Genomic DNA, 15,011 nt, shown 5'->3' with positions numbered 1-15,011 from the left:
CCTTCACAGGCTGTTGCATTACAAGTGGATATAATTATTATGGATCAAGTGTTAAATGCAAGGCCAGAGCATACAGGTGTAACTGAGGCTTCTCCAGTCAATCACTTAATCTCAGCGACATTTTAGTTCTCATCAATACCAAAGCTAGTGCATTTTTTATTGCAGGCATTAACTGGCGAAAAAAGTGAGTGCAAAACCTGTGCTATTCCAATAAGAGCGCTTTCAGATTGAAACAAAAAATGAGATGGAGTTTTATACCAAAGCAATAAGACCACAAACCAGACAAAATTGAATATGCGCTTTCTGCTTCAGTCTGGGAAAAAGGAAGCAATGTGCATGCACGACTACAAATTGACCTGAGGCAACACAATGCATGAGAAAATGGCCCAGTCTGGGTGACATATAAGCGACACATCAGCTTCACTTCAATGTGAAAGGTTGCATTTATTTCTCAGGGTTCGTTTCAAAGTGACAAGCGGTGCTTGTTGCTCATTTTGAAAGTTTCCTATCATTCAGCATTACTCACTTTGAAAGTTTCCTATCAGTCAGACTGCAGATGCAATAACTAATTTACCCCAAACGGTACTTAGATGACCATCAAAATCTTACTGTATTCTGACCAGCAGAGCCTTGTGTGTGGAAAAAACTGAATATCCCTCCCACCTTCAATCTTGGTTTCCAATTCCCAATAGGTTCAACATCCAACATACCACAACATAATATACATTTCATTAGATAATATCAGTTTCAGAAAATATATCTGTCTAGCTATCTTGCACATTATTTAAAATTGCTGCAGAACACTATTACATAGTCTAAATATACTTTAAATTACGCAAAATACATAATTCAAATCATTTTCGCAACACTGAAAGAAATGATTCTCTCATGAAATTATGAATATTTTAAAGCAAAACTCTGACATTGTGTATTTCCAATGAAAACTGTTTATATTAAAATTTATAAATATTCTGAATAAGGTTAAGTATTGGTTAGAATATATTCACTGATACTTTTCCGAAGTTTAGGAATTTCCTAGGGTCTGCAAAAAAAATGCCACACTGCACTTTTGTGGAGTCCAATTGTCTTGACATTTTTACAAAATTCAAAGGCTTACAATCATTTTGTAGCAATATTATGTGAAAACGTAGATTTTGTGATTAAATGATAGCAATTCTGATATTTCAGAGTACTTCTTTGAATATTTTAAATCAAAATGCACATAATTGGAATTATGAAATACTTACTAATATTAATCACAATTTAATGGTTACGATTTTTTAGCATCAATATCAGTGAGACATGGGAAATGCATCAGCACTGGTACTGTTATCAGTTCAATGTGGAATGTATTGGATGTCTATATAGAACTAATTCAGTCTGTCTTCAATAGATCAGTACATATTTGGACATCAAACATCTTACAGACCTCACATTTTGTTTGTATACCGTAAAGCCATCTATGAAGTTTATTCTGCCTGCATGCATGTGCAACATAGTCTACCAATTTGTATTTATCAAAAAATGGCAAAGTGGCAAAACATCTGATTCCTTATCAAGTTAAGTGTTCATGTGTTACTGAGTTACTCTTCTGCCACACTATCATCATTCATAAAACACAAAATAAAAATTTTCAATATAAAAATACACACTACGACAAATACAAAAATAAACTCAACCTTTCAATTGTTAATTCTCTAATAAGAAAAACAACATTCAGTGAATTCCACATTAGTTCTAACACATTATTGTCTTGTGCAAAGACATTAGATAATATTCTTGTTGAATGTTAATTTTGGCACATATTTTTTTTTAAACATTACCAAAAATTGTTACTATCAATATTCAGAAAAGTATAATTTCTGCCAACAAACAAAAACTTTTCTTGTAAATATGCTGATGAATCTAGTGAGACTCAATTTTTGTTCTATATATTAATAAAATGAATTTTTAAAACAAATTATTTATGTAATTTTGGGATATGTAATTTATATTGCGCAAAAATGTATAATTAGCAAATAGCAAATTAACACTTTACTAATGTCGAATCAAATTAGTGATTTTGTATCATACAAAATGTATGACAGAAACTAGTCCACAAACTATAAATCATTTACACATATATCATTATGTTATGTCTTCATAAAAAAATATCTTCTGCAAAAATACCCTATTCTAAGAATCAATTTGAAAGTATCATAAAAATATCTAAACCAACACACAATATAGATACAGAAATAAATTTGCATGCCATACACACTTCCAATGAAATTCCACACAACTACAAGTCACACAAAAATTATAGATTTAAATTACAGGCCACTACATTACTTTATCAATGTGCAAAAATCATCAATCTTAGTCCAATGCACAGACTACATCAAATGTGAATATAAGTAATATTCTTGCAAAACTAGCAAATTTGAAAATTTGATATGATTAACAGTACTTTCTTTATGTAGACTAATGTTAAAGGACAATGCAATTTCTGCATTTTAGCTTCATATATGACTACAAATCATGTATAAATTTAAAAATATGCCACTAAAAATGGAAAATTAATAATAAAAATTAACATTGTTTAATTATGTACTGATGTTACACAATTAAATGTATATAAAATATGGCAGGATATGAAGTTTATCAACTATGAATTATGCATAACTAATGTTTAAATTTCAATATAATAATGATATTTCACCTGTTCTATTTTCATTCAAATATATTTCTCATTGCAGCTGCTACCAACACACTTATACTTGGGAAAATGCATTATGAAAGGGTTGTTTCTAATATTTCATTTGATACTTAAGGGTATATACACTAATACATTTTGGAACATGGGCAAAGAATACAACTCTATAACAGGAAAATTAACTAAAGAAAGTCTATGATACTTTTAGACAGAAATATTTATGTGAATGTGTGAAGTAATACCATTATATATATATATATATTATGAAAATAAGATGGAAATAGAACTAATTTTATAAAAAAAATGAAAGATGCAGTGATCATTGGATATATGCTACATAAAAAAATTAAATTCTCTAGATGGAATCATTTTAATCATTACTATTTTACTGTTATGTACATTCGATTTATGTAAAATCAGCACCACTTGATAACTATATGAGTAAAACATTTGAAACATCTTATTGTACTCGTTATTTATAATTCTGACATGCACTTCTTTGAGATTTTCTTATACCACTTCTTACGTTGAACCTGATAATTTTTTGCAGATATATGGCAAAATTAGTCTAAAATGCTACAAAAAAAAAAACTAACAAATAATACAACTGTTAATATTACAAGCGTTTAGCACTCACCACATACATTAATATGGTAAACAAATCAGATAAATGCACGTTAGTACAGCATGCTGACATTGTCAAATTGTTACCGATTGTCCAATTTTTAACCAGAACCACATGGGCTACAATCACTAGTGCCACGCCCACGCCAAACTTTAAGGCCACTGGAAAGATACAGAACTGGGTCACTGCTGGTACAAGGGCGTAACAAACTACTAGTGTAATCTACCATAAACAGTCCATTGCAATCCATACCTGTTCTGTTTCAAAGAGGGCATGCTTAGAAAACTTGGTCTACTACTGCTACATTAGATGTTACAGTGTACATCTCTTTGGCAGAGCTTGGAAAAGTTCTCATCTAAATGAAAAGAACCGTTCCAATTTAATTCCTGCTTCATTGAAGTAATGTTCAAATAGGCTAATTGATACTGGACCTACAGTTTAAAGTGAAATCCAAACCACTTTCTACAGGCCTGTACAAAGGATAAAACCTGGGACCCCTTGATTACAAGATGACAGCTTTACTACTGTGCCATCAGGTAGGCATTCCAGTTCCTCCCAAGCGAACAGAACTGTTCCCAGTTCCTCCTAAGCAAACAGAACTGTTTCAGTTCCTCCAAAGCAAACTGAACGGTTCCAGTTCCTCCCCAAATGAAAGGAATTGGTTCAAATTTAAGTTCATCTTCAACTAAAAATAACTGGTTGCAATAATCTTTCATGTTCTATTCTGATTATTTAAGTAAATTATTATCTTAGGTTCATTGAAAAATCAGAATGATAAACTGAAAACAATTCCAATTCCAATTCACTGGCTGTGATTATAATCCAGAGTTTTAGATGCGAGATCTAGAATCGAATTCTGTCACAGCTCATTAACTTTCATTGGAGGTTTAAGTGAAGTAATTTGAAATAGGTTCAAAAAAATGTTATATATGATAAAATTTAACACATGAAGGAAATAAAACTAACTTTTAAAAAATATAACTCTTCCCATACATTTGTCATTCTATATAGTGTTTCAACATGTTCAATATTAAATCGACAAAATAAACCTAAACACATGTACAAATCTGCAAATAATAATAATTATGAATTTCTGATGTTAATAAGATAACTGTCGAGCTATTGCAGATTGCAGTCATTTATCTACATGCCAACGAGGTAGCTGATGCCTCCAAATATGTAAATCTCCCTACTGCTTGACAAACATGTAATTTCCTTCAATACTTATACATTTACTTTCCATGTTAGTTTCTGAAGAGGAACTAGTTGCATAAAATATGTGCTTTCCAAGCTCTGCTCTTTAGTCATACAGGGTGTGTCAGTATACTATCAATTTTAAATTTAATTATTACCACAATACTAACAAGCAATTAGAAACAACAAACACTTTATGTTAGAAATTTCATTTTTACACAAATCAAAGAATGGAAAAAGCAATAGTAATAAAACCCAGGATGCCACAAAGGTATGTTTTATACCGAACTTCTGTGGTGCTACATACAATCCTCATACTACATACTGTCATATCGACAATGTCTTAGTAGATTGTCTGTCAGCAGTGTCATCTTAGAAATAATAATATTAAGAACTGTCTTTTTAGTAGCTCAATTTTAATTGTGCAAAGTTTTGATATACTGTATACATACATACATCTTTCTTGTTTCTCTGTTAAATTAACCTAACATGTTGTATTCTTAGCTCATGAGAAAGATGTCACGGTAGTATATTAAAACGTCAAGTAATAAAATAAGTTTAGGCACTAATGAAACAGTTCTTACTCAAGAAGTTTTTTAAAAAAATATTCCACCAATTTTTACCTTCAAACGTCAAGATGAGAATTCACAGCTTTTCAAAATAATATTAAATTGTGTGTTGTCAAGTACCTCATAACTGTGACCTGGCCTTCATACATATAATTTCTCAGTTACTACAGACACATCAACCAACATCTATGTAGTTCTCTACATCCATTACATTGGAACCCTTATTTTACATCTTATGCACTGTAGGTTCAATAACAATAAAAAGTTTTGTGAATGAACTAACATGGTTCAATTGCTGCCTGATGTATCCAAGTTAAGCCTAGCCAGAACAACACTTTTATTTTAAGAGCACACAAACCAGGCAGCATAATCTACTTTTCTGTCTTTAAATGGAGGTCACTTGGGTCTAATTGTCTTAAATTATATTATGCATCATACTCATTCTGGATTGGTGCCTAGTGAATGTACTTGTCAAAATATTATCTAGAGTTTAGATTGTTTAACCATACAATAGATCCATTAAAAAATTTCAATACAACTTCATCCATGTAGTCATGGAAAGAAATATTTCCCCCATAAGTCTACTTATATTAAGGCACTATGGGGAAAGTACTTTTTTCCATGACTGTACCTTTATGGACATATGAACAATCCAGATAGTAACTTGCTTAGTACAAATTTTATTGAAGCAATGCCCCTTGGAAGCAAAGAAACGTTCAACAATATATGCACTGCTATACAGATAATAGCCTGACTGCAAGTACATTCTAGATACAAGCAAATCTCTCTTGTCAATATGAAATCTACCCTGAAATTCTTCACAAATTTAAATTTATATTTTTTTTAAACAAGATGATATTGCCAGCAAGATGTAGCATATTTACAAAGGAGAGAAAAGCAGGTTGTTAATTGCAGAAATTAAATTAAATTGCATGCATGAAAAAGGTTGAAAAGTGCTTTACTTCTGATTACTATTAGGACTGTTGGATTTGGGAGAAGCTTAGGTTAACTTGTGTGTCAGAAAGTTTCATTATGTGCTTTCAATTCACAAAAACACTTAACATTTCTATTTATTTGCTAGTTAATATGTAATTTCAAAAGTTCGTTTCAAGCCATCTTTACAATCGAGATAGGCTACTCGGGGCTAGTGGGATATGAACTGTTATGTGACCTCAGTGGGAATCAAAATCATGACACCCTGCATACAATTGGAGCTACAGCACTCCTGTTGGTAGGCCATCTAACTGCCAAATTGGATACTGGTTTGATTTCTCAGGTGGGTCATCAAGCAAGAACCTTTTAGACAATGTTGTTTACAATTACAATTTTTAATTATGTTAATGAAGCATGGTACAAATTATGTGATTTATACTGATGAATAGGGCCCGGGACTTGATGTCCTATAAAACTGAAAAATATGTATGTAATTATGTCATATAAATTGGAAAATATGTCATGAAAAATTACAAATATGTCAGAAAAATGCAGAAATATTCCCAGTAAAGCCAAAAATATGCACAACAGTACTCTTGAATTTCTCCCATACCCAACAGAGTAGAGTAGGGACTGTAATGTACCGAATGTTATTTTTACTTTTGACTGATTTTTGTGAAAAGCGAAAAAGGCAAACAAATGAGAACGAAACTTCTTTACTTCCCGTGCAACAATGAGAGAGAACATTTTTCCTCAATAATGTTTGCATGGCTATCAATTGTCTGCGGGATAAAAAAAGTGGGCTATTTTTGTTCTGTACTAAGAAAAGATGGCATCTTTCTTCCTACGTAATTTCCAGATCCTGCCATCGACAATATGAACTATCTGTTGTGCTAAAGCTATGAAGAAAAAAATATGAAATAGCCAATTATGTGCGAGAGAATTACGAAATTATACAGAAATATGTCTTATTACAACAAAATTGAAGAAATATGTTGTAAAAACGCGAAATTGGTGAACTATGTCAAAATATGCTTTGTCAAGTTTGTCTATTTCGGCTCATTTTCATCAGATATGTAAAGATCTCACCCCAATATTAGATCCGAAGCCAAATGAAAAATATGTTATAACAAAGTCCCGGGCCCTACTGATGAATAATGAGTAGATGATATAGCAATCGTATGCCCTGGCCAGGATTTGAACAGAGAACCTTCAGTCTATGAGTCCAATTCTCAATGCTCTTGTATTTTTGTAATTTTACATTGCTTTTCTGATTGTTTAGCTTAATCACAACAATGAGCATGAATAGACCAAATGATGAAGAGACAGTCACCCATGCCTACACCAAGACTCCAACCTGAGACTGCTGGCGAATACACAGAGTCCAGCACTCAACACATTTGACAACCGAGGGAACTAAATGCTCTTGCATTTTTTAGGTTTGTCGCGTGTTACTCACAAATCCAGAATATAAAAAAGGAAAGTTAAAAATTGTACTTACGTATGTGAGTATAGTGCTCTTATTGTAGAACGACGTTTCAGAGATTGACTATCTCTTTCCTCAGGTTCGTATAAAAAAACCAAAAACTAAGTACTTGGCATAGTACTGCGTCAGAAATGTAATATGAGGATTGTGGTTAAGGGTTGGTTAGGGTACATTTAAAATATTAAGTTTTTGCTATTACAAGTACGTAAAAACCAAGTCGTTCCCTAAAAGAACTCGTACCGTAGACCTATTCACAGGTAAAAAAGTTAAAAATCTAAAAAACCTGCATAAATCTCAATGCAACCTGCAGGTTTGGCCTTTCCTACCCAACTGTGCTTATCTATCCACATGAAGGTCAATTCTCCACGAATGTTTCCCCTCCCCTTAATTTTCTCGTTTCCCCTTATTACGTCACAAATCCAACGTGAATTCGCGTTCCTCTCTTGCAGCTTGCATAACTTCCGGAGTGACGTGGAAACCGATATTGGGTTCAATCTTCCAGGCTTTATCCCATTTTTTGAGGAAATTGATCCACCCTTCTTCCAAATTCCCTTCGTCCCTATTAAGATTATTCTTCCCCCCCCCCCTACAAATACTCGCTGTTTCATACACGTTTCTTCCTAATTTCCTCCCCTCTTTTCTGATTATCTCTCTTTTTGCGATTCCATGCCCACTTTCCAAAATGTGTTCTGAGAGACCCGTTTTGGGAACTTTTTCCCTTATGTCCTTTTCATGCTCGCTCCATCTTTTACCCATATTTCGGCCCGTCTGTCCTATGTACTCCTTCCCGCATTGGCATTCTATTCGATAAACCCCCTTCTGTTTTTCCGGTATTTCCCTAGTTGTCTTTCCTTTCTTATAATCGGTGAAGTATTTTTCTACATTCTTTGGTGCTTTCATCCCGCAAACGATTCCATAATCTCTCGTTATTTTTCCGATTTTTTCCGATACGGATTGATGGTAAGGGATGCCAACATACTTTACCCTCCTATTTTCGGTTTTTTCCCCTTCTTTTTGATCCCCTTCTTTCCTAATAATTTTCCATGCTCTCTCCGCTATATTATCCATTTCTCTATTTCTGTATCTGTTTTTTAATCCTGTTTTTCTTATCCACCGAATTTCGTTGTCTTTTTCTTTTCCATTATTGCATAGTCTACCGGCCCTAATAAAAAAGTTAAGGAATACGTTTTTCTTTGTTATTTCGGGGTGCGCCGATTCCTTGTTAATATATAAGTTCCCCGATAGGGGTTTATGATGTACTCCTGTTCTAATCCTATTCCCTTCTTTCAAGATACTAAGATCCAGGAAATTGATTTTTCCATCGCTTAAGTATTCCCTAGTGAAGTTTATTCTTTCGTCTTGTTTTTCTAATTCTTCAAAAACCTTGTTCAGTGCTACCCCCTTTCCTATAATCAAGATATCATCAACGTATCTCCCATAATATTTAATACCCATTCCTGTTTTTTCCAAAGCTGCCTTCTCAATGAAGTGCATAAAAATGCTCGCTACTATACCAGAAATGGGGTTTCCCATCGCCAGGCCTTCTTTTTGTCTATAAATACTGTCATTGACATAGAAAAAGTTATATTCCGTTACAAGGTTATACCATCGTACATATTCCCAAGCAGTTAGGATGTCTATTCCTTTTTCTAACAGCCACCTTAGTAAACAATCAGAAAAGAGGGGAGGAAATTAGGAAGAAACGTGTATGAAACAGCGAGTATTTGTAGGGGGGGGGGGAGAATAATCTTAATAGGGACGAAGGGAATTTGGAAGAAGGGTGGATCAATTTCCTCAAAAAATGGGATAAAGCCTGGAAGATTGAACCCAATATCGGTTTCCAAGTCACTCCGGAAGTTATGCAAGCTGCAAGAGAGGAACGCGAATTCACGTTGGATTTGTGACGTAATAAGGGGAAACGAGAAAATTAAGGGGAGGGGAAACATTTGTGGAGAATTGACCTTCATGTGGATAGATAAGCACAGTTGGGTAGGAAAGGCCAAACCTGCAGGTTGCATTGAGATTTATGCAGGTTTTTTAGATTTTTAACTTTTTTACCTGTGAATAGGTCTACGGTACGAGTTCTTTTAGGGAACGACTTGGTTTTTACGTACTTGTAATAGCAAAAACTTAATATTTTAAATGTACCCTAACCAACCCTTAACCACAATCCTCATATTACATTTCTGACGCAGTACTATGCCAAGTACTTAGTTTTTGGTTTTTTTATACGAACCTGAGGAAAGAGATAGTCAATCTCTGAAACGTCGTTCTACAATAAGAGCACTATACTCACATACGTAAGTACAATTTTTAACTTTCCTTTTTTATATTCTAAATGCTCTTCAAATAAATTTTGAAAAAATTATCTAATTATAAAACTTGATATTTAACATTTCTGGAAGTGGAGTTCCGGCAATTCTTCAATACACACTCTCTTCATATCAATTACAATCGGTCAAAAGTTAACCTATACAAATTGCGAGATATGGTAATCACACCAACATTAGAAACTTTCCAAGCATTCTTTCCAGTGACCTTAACTTAAAATATATAAAGAAGAAATTCCAACTTACCACTTGATGCTTCATCTTCCTCTTCATCATCATCATCATCGTCGTCATCATCAGCATTTCCTTCAAGGGAAGGTTCGTCATCATCTTCATCTTCTTCAGCCTGTTGGTTCAATCAAATAGTAATTAATAAAAATAGTAACTCGATTATATAGTGATTCACACCCAAACTATTTTGGTATGGTTTCAGATATTAAACTTAAGTCCTTCATTTGCCATTCAAGTAGTACCATCCACATTGGTTACTGGGAAATTATTTGTACATGCTTTTTCTAAAATATGGAACAATAACAAGAGAGAACTAATTAATCAGCAGTTACAATTAGCAAACAATAGAACCTCATCTAGAAATTTGACAACAAATTTATAAGCTGTTTACAATTTTTAAAAAAATGTAAAAAGCTAAAGTGTAGCTTTACTGTAAATAACACTAATAATTATAACCCAGTAATTTGCAATTGCGGAAGTCTCATATTCTGACCTATAAGGTGCATAAGATTTACATACATCAAGTTTTAAAAATGGATGAAAAAGGGCTAAATACTGAGTAAAAGAGCATACACTCATCAGGCACAGGAAAAATTCAAATCTTTGCAGCCGCATCTTCAGGTGAGGAAATGAAGCAAGCAAGGAGAATGAAGCGATAGTGTGACCTGCAGGGTTGCCACATCCAGAAACAAAGTTGTGGACTGTGCCAAAAAAAAATGTGATTCAGCCATGAGTGCAACCACAGCCGCCAGCCTGAACAAGGCCACCCAGTAATGTTCTCCATCCCCTCACATCCCACCCACACCACTCAAGAGTCAACAAGCCTGGCTAGAGAACCACATTTTTTTGTCACTGTCTACAACTTTTGTTTCTGGACCTGGCAACACTGCAGGTTACACTATTACTTCATTCTCCTCCCTTACTTCATTTCTACACCTGAAGATGTGGCCATGGAAATTTGAATTTTTTCCGTCTCTTTCCTGTTTTGCTTAAAAAATAGTATAGCAAAATTTATCATCAAAAGAAATATTTTCTGAACACTACCAGAGCTTGTCAATTACTTTCATTACCTCTGTATGTAAAAAACTTTTCTATTTGATACTTTGTAAGGTGCTGTTTAAGATGTTGCTGGATTTTGGCCTGTTTCAGCAGACACTTCCAAAAATTTCATTTCGAAAATCCACTACGATATTTCAAATTATGAAAAAGTACATCTGCTAACAACACTCTATAGAGCATTCAAGTGAATGTTCATGTGATTTGCCTTTGCTTGTGTCTAAATATCTGTAATAGTTTCATGGAGCCATACGTGTAATTTATCACATATATCTAGACAACAAGACCCACAAGAATTCACTTTACGGCTCTAGAAGGAATTCTGAACAGATATAATTTTTCAAATATGAAATATTGTAGCAGTTTCTCGGAACTAAATACATTTTTATTGTATCTGTCCTTTTTTGCCACTTTTGGCTAATTGTGACGATGAGGATGAGTGATGATTGGATAAAATGAATGAAGGGACGGACAACCACAAAAGGCACCCACGCTCAGGCTGGTACTTGAACCTGGAAACTAAATGCATGGCTATGAAAATAGGTGGCTGGGCAGAATTGCAATGGTGCCAAATGTGGGAAAAAGCAAAGCGAGAGAAGGACAAAAGTCGCTGGTTCTCGCACACTGTGTGGCAACGTCAACTGGGATGCTTTGCCTACTTCGAGCATCAAACCGACCTCTCTCCGGGGCACTTTCGAGTCCCATTCGATACGGAGCTGGTTATCGTGTGAATTGAAAGTTCATTAGAGGCCCCACAAATGGAGTCCCATATCTACAACTCTACATCGAGATCTTTTATTTTCTTAAACCTCCGAACACACTGGGTTGTGCTCCGACGTGGCAACTGTGCAAACTTCTTCCACCTGCCTAGTTTCATGGCTGTGCGTTTGTAGAATTTTTTAAAAACATCTTTGTTGAAATGGGTAAAAAGTACAGCAGCACTTTAAGATGGTTAACATACATGAATCCAGATATTGTTGAAGTGCAATACTAAGAATGTACTAATACTTTACTGAACTGTTAATAGCAGTTTTAAATATTAGTTTTGTCAAGTTCGAAAGCTCAATAAAAAACAACTTAACTACTAATGAAAATACAAAAGAATATACCTTCCTTGCTTCTCCACGTGTAGGTATTGATAGTAGTTTACGTGTATCACCTCCAGCCTGTTGCGGTGTTTTTTCCGTAGATACTTCAGGTTTTTCACTTCTCTTGGATGGAGACTCCTCTCTCTTTACTCTATTGTTTTCACTTTTTAAGGAATCTACATTACTTTTAGAAGAATCGCTAACAGCATCTTTCATTATTCCCTGAGAACTCTGTGGTGACTGAGGCACTGATTGCTCTTTTACACTTTTACTTGGAGTATTTTTGTTTTCTTTACCTCCTTGGTTGTCATTCTCTTCATGTTTATTGGAAGGATTAGGTTTCACTTGCGGAGATTTTTCGTTTGTCTGTATTTTGGGCCGAGTTTCCTCTACCTTCGATGCAACTGATCCCCGAGTGTGTCCATCGTCTAATTTCTTATTGCCTGTTTTGGCAGAAGGTTGGGGCTTCTTTGCGGTTTCCTCTGCCACTTTTTCGGGAGGGTGAGATTCGACCTTTCTGGATTGTTGTGGAGATGAAGTTCGTGATGTTTGAGATTCTTTTACGGGCATCTCAGCAGTCTTCTGTTGCGGATGTGGAACAGATTGTCTTTCTTTCGCATCGGATTTCACTGCTTCATCTGACTTTTCATGTCTAGGTGAAGCTGCAGGTTCTTTTGGTTTTTGAGCTGTGGCCGCATCTCTTCCAGCTGCAGAAGGGCTTGCTTGACGCTCTGCAGGCACTGGTGGACTTTTTGAGTGTGGGACTGGCGCAGGGTCAGATTTTCGTTCCTCACGTGAGCTGTCAACCTTCTGGTATTGCTTGTTAGCAGCTTCAACTGTGGCTTGCTTCGATCCCTGTTTAGAGTTTGCACGATCGTAAATCTTCTCGTTACTTTGTTGGTCAGCTGTAGCTATTCCTTGAGAATCTTTAAATTTTGTATCTTTTCTTGCCTGTTCCTGCAATGCTGGTTTTGCACCTTGCTTCTCTTCTTTTACATCAACTTTAGGCTCTTGAACAATTCGTTCATGTGCAGCTTTTGATTGTTGAGGTGAAGGCACTTGTTCTGGTTTCGTAGTAGAATCTACTCGAAGACCTGGTTCAGGCTTACGTTTTGGTGCATCCTGTTCTTGTTTTGTATAGACTTTGTCAGCAACTTCTGGCATTCTCTTCTCTGTTGGTTTAGCTGGTTCCATAGCATCTGCTGACTTCCTTTCCCCAACCGTTTCCGATGGTTTTGATTTGTCTGCTTTCGAGGCACTTGCAGTGGATGTTTGAGCAGTAGAGCTCTGTTTATCCTCCCTGACAACTGAAGCACTGTCTTTATCTGCAGTTTCTGTCTTTTTGCGAGGCATGGAAGGCACCGTGGAATCTGTAGTTACTGGTACTTTCTTCACGTTTTCAGGAACAGATTCTTTTAGATTACTTCCCGAGGATGAAACTTTTCCAAGTTTCCCTTCAATCTTAACACTCTCTTTTGCACTGATAATCTGCTGTAATAAATCTTTAATTTTAACATTAAATTTAAGAAGCTTCTCTCGACTCATAGGAACAGCATTAATGTGTTTATGAGAAAGAATGCTTGACAACTGGTTTATTTCGGTATGAATTTGCGGAAAGTTGCTGATGCTGGATTTCACATCTAATTTTTCTATTTCGAGAGTTAGAGTCTTCACATCCGAGAGAAGTTTCTGGATTTCCTTTTCAGTAGCTCTGTTTGACACTTCCTCTTGACTTTTTCTCTGATGCAGAGCTGGTGTCCTGACCTCTGGCTTGACTTTGACCTAATAATGTTAATATATGTTAATTAACTCACACACACACACATCATGCAAACTATTATAGCATTTATTACATGCACAGAAATTACAATTTGATAAAACCGAAAAACTATTACAAATGTTATTTACATTAAATCAAACAAAAAATCAGCTTTAAATAGTTAGATATCCAAAATTCTAAAGCAGCTGACTTAGTTGATAAAAATAGTGTTTTATTTTTTATTGAGTATCTAATTTCATTACTCAATACAGTGGAACCCTCGATTATATGTGTGCTTGCTTTATACATTACATTTCTGGATGTAGGGTAACGAAGTGTTATAAAATTTTCATGGATCATATATTTTTCACACTTTTGGGAAAAGCCCTCCCCAATGGAGTGGTGATAACATTAGGACTTGTAACTTTCCTGGCGACGTGATTCGAACAAGTGTTCTCGGGTTACCAGCCAGGTTAAATTGGAGTTGGCTTCCAACGTTTCGAGTTCATACATTGCTCTCATCTTCAGGGAATGTAAAAATGGAGACCACTGTAGGTTAATATACATGACTATAATGTAGCGGAGTTTGGACTCTGTCTTCCTATTGGCTCATTCTGGATCCTGGTGTTCTCATTGGCTGGTGTCTTGTTTTTACGGAGGAGTGGGTCCTTGCAAGGACCGATACTGCACCGTACAGCCCCTCTACCAGTAGCAACACAGGACAGGAACGCCCAACTGGAACAGTTTTACCATTCATAGGACACAACTCTGGGAAGCTAAGCAGAATTCTAGCCAGGCACAGGGTGAAGACCATTCACAGGCTGCCACTGAAAACCAAGGCCCTACTCCTTTAAGTAAAAAATGACCTGGAACTCCACATTCCAGGAGTATACCGAATACCCTGCGAGTGTGGGAAACAATACATAGGCCAAACAGGATACCACATTGAGCAGCGACGGAATGAACATCAATGTAACATCCTATTATTCCAACCGGAAAGGGGACAGGATTTTATTTGCCGACACCAAAATAGTAGCCAAATGTG

General features: G+C 35.4%; 1 protein-coding gene across 7 annotated transcripts in view; it reads right to left on the bottom strand.

Moving 5' to 3' along the window:
• The window catches only part of LOC145991156 (uncharacterized), a 75,197-nt gene that overhangs the window by 23,710 nt on the left and 36,476 nt on the right, over window positions 1-15,011 (bottom strand). For 5 of the 7 annotated variants that reach the window (XM_083126972.1, XM_083126973.1, XM_083126974.1 and 2 more), the window contains 3 exons: window positions 12,229-13,989; window positions 10,079-10,178; window positions 3,407-3,481 (listed from right to left, as the gene is read on the bottom strand). In XM_083126972.1, the coding sequence (XP_082983098.1) occupies window positions 3,407-3,481; window positions 10,079-10,178; window positions 12,229-13,989 (1,936 nt within the window). The remainder of the gene's footprint in view (window positions 1-3,406; window positions 3,482-10,078; window positions 10,179-12,228; window positions 13,990-15,011) is intronic. The other 2 variants (XM_083126975.1, XM_083126978.1) reach the window with 1 other exon arrangement.

The sequence above is a fragment of the Lepisma saccharinum genome, chromosome 8, assembly GCF_977018435.1.
Source record: "Lepisma saccharinum chromosome 8, izLepSacc3.1, whole genome shotgun sequence".
Classification (NCBI taxonomy): Eukaryota; Metazoa; Arthropoda; class Insecta; order Zygentoma; family Lepismatidae; genus Lepisma; species Lepisma saccharinum.
The sequence above is the reverse complement of the archived record's forward strand: the minus strand, read 5'-3'. Positions and strand labels throughout refer to the sequence as shown.